Source organism: Atta colombica, unplaced genomic scaffold (assembly GCF_001594045.1).
Source record: "Atta colombica isolate Treedump-2 unplaced genomic scaffold, Acol1.0 scaffold166, whole genome shotgun sequence".
Lineage (NCBI taxonomy): Eukaryota > Metazoa > Arthropoda > Insecta > Hymenoptera > Formicidae > Atta > Atta colombica.
The window spans coordinates 1,214,456-1,216,746 of NW_017259257.1; the positions used below are offsets into that span (position 1 = coordinate 1,214,456).

At 43.6% G+C, this 2,291-nt stretch overlaps 2 protein-coding genes across 4 annotated transcripts in view; one reads left to right on the forward strand and one right to left on the reverse strand.

Moving 5' to 3' along the window:
* The window catches only part of LOC108686186 (aminopeptidase N-like), a 30,739-nt gene that overhangs the window by 2,384 nt on the left and 26,064 nt on the right, over positions 1 to 2,291 (forward strand). The gene's annotated exons all lie outside the window — the stretch shown is intronic.
* Positions 49 to 2,291, reverse strand: part of LOC108686188 (organic cation transporter protein) — a 4,045-nt gene continuing 1,802 nt past the window's right edge. The window contains exons 2-3 of one of the 2 annotated variants that reach the window (XM_018191338.1): positions 729 to 2,102; positions 49 to 662 (exon numbers count right to left, since the gene is read on the reverse strand). In XM_018191338.1, the coding sequence (XP_018046827.1) occupies positions 331 to 662; positions 729 to 2,004 (1,608 nt within the window). In that variant the 5' untranslated portion in view covers positions 2,005 to 2,102 and the 3' untranslated portion in view covers positions 49 to 330. Of the gene's footprint in view, positions 2,103 to 2,291 lie in introns of both variants that reach the window. The other variant, XM_018191337.1, reaches the window with a different exon arrangement.

Sequence of the window (2,291 nt, forward strand, 5' to 3'; positions counted from 1 at the left end):
AGAATATAATATTGTTAATTAATTCAACTATATTTTTTATATGCAGTTCCGAGAAATGACACACTGAACACTCTTTATATATGATACACAAATTGTTCCTAAATATCTTCTTTTTAGTGAAGAATTGTGCGCATTATTTAGCTCTAATTTTAAAGAATAAATATTTCTCTGAATATCTCTGATACTCTAGCACATCTACCAGCATATCTACGCAAAAACTTCATGACTTCGAAACCAAAGTATATCTGTTTTTTATCTCAATATATTACAATTAAGTATTAGTTGAATTAAAAGCACTTGGCGAATTTTCTAAGGCGATATGATCGGCGTTTATATATCATTCAACTTCTCCTTTTCGTCTTTCTCGGGTATCTTGTCCATCGTGACTTCGCTCATGGCAACTTTCGCGCTTCCGCCTATGCAGGTGGTGAAACAGGTATCACCTATACCAAAGTTCTCGCCATCCTCGATAGATTCCGGCATCGATTGGTTTAGCGTTTCCGGTAGATAGAGCGCCAAGAAGCCCGCCACCAAGGCGACAAAGCCAAAGAGTGCGGCTGGTACTCGTGGGTCCAGCGTGTCCAGTAGAAAGATCATCGGCGTGAGAGAGCCGCTGAGACGTGCACACATGGAACCAATACCGAGCGCCGTATTTCTCACCACTGTGGGGAACAGCTCGGCTGTGTAATTATACACCACAGCGAACGAACCGGCTATACAGCACTTACCTATAAGCACTATCGTGACCGTGGCCATAGCCACCAGGTCGCCAGTCGTGCCAGTAATGATGGCGGCGCAGATGCAGCACACGCCGGCTATCATCATGAATGAACTGATTAGACATCTTCTACCAAGGCGATCCATGGTGAATATTATTAAAATGTACGCCGGTACCTCCAGCACGCCACTGAGAAATAGCATGAGATACGGATTGCCGACAAGATTACCCATGTTAAGCGTCAGTCCGTAATAAGCGATCGAATTGGCAAACCAATTAAGGCAGATGTTTAGACTCTTTTTGCGGAGATTTGGTGTTCGGAAGAGATCTAACGCACCGTGTGATTTTTCCTCCTTGGTCTCCTGCTGTACTTTCGATTTACTGATCAGCTTGGCGGCGTTCACGTGGATGTCGCTGCCGTTCACCTTTAAGCCTTTCTGTATGATGATGATCGCCTCAGCGGCACGATTGTGTGCCCACAGCCATCTAGGCGATTCGTCCATCAGCCACCAGTGGCCAAGCAGAATTACGCTGTGCAAACCATATACGATTTGGAGCCACATACGATCTTTGAGTACAATGCCCCATGCAGCCACCAATACAAAACCCGCGGCAAAGATCAATTGGAACAACACGCCACACACGGTCCTTCTGGACGAACCCACCAGTTCCATCGTCAACACGAATCCGGTGATGTACGCGCCGGCGGAACCGAAAATACCATACAAAAAGCGTATTATCAGAAAGATGTAGTAGTTATTCACTAGGGCGACCAATACTCCGAGCACTAATTGTGCCACGGCAGACACGTAAAATATGATCTTTCTGCCATACTTGTCTGCCATGCTACCGAGGGTAACCGCACCCACAAACACACCGAACATGTACGAGGATTGCGCCGCGGCGCTCATCCAACGTCGTGAGCAAACGAAGTTCCACTCTATGCCGCGTGACGATTGAAAGTATGTTGTGTCATAGGTCCATGAGTCGCATTCCCGGATGATGTTTTCGTGATCCAAATAGTGACAGCTATCAAGACGTGGAAGAGGCACGTCCGAGTTGTTCCAATTGTTAGTGGTAAAATTGAACAGTTCCTTGGTCAATTCGTTCGCTTTAGGGATGTTGCAGTGATGCGCTGGTACCGCCGCGACTGTCAGTAGAGACAGCATGTGCACACCGGCTGTAAGAGCGGCGAATAAGTGAAGGCAGTGCTGCCGGAATTGATATTTACCGAATTCACCCAGGTGAGACATAAGCTCTTCAAGATCTTTGTCCACGCTCGCCATCTCGGTCGTTCGTAACCAGAAAATTTATTCAGATATTTTGCTGGATATTGAGGCTATTTAAAACGTTGATTGTCCTCGAGATGCCGCATGCGTTTACGCTGAAAGAACATTTATAAATGTAAATTATTCAGCATATTTAAATTGCGAAATAAAAGAGAGAATATGGATTTACATTTTATATACACTTATATAATTATGTATATATAAAATCTTCCTTTAATAATTATTAATATTATATTAATATTTATTTAATACATAAAAATAAAATTTCTGATAATGAATATGTC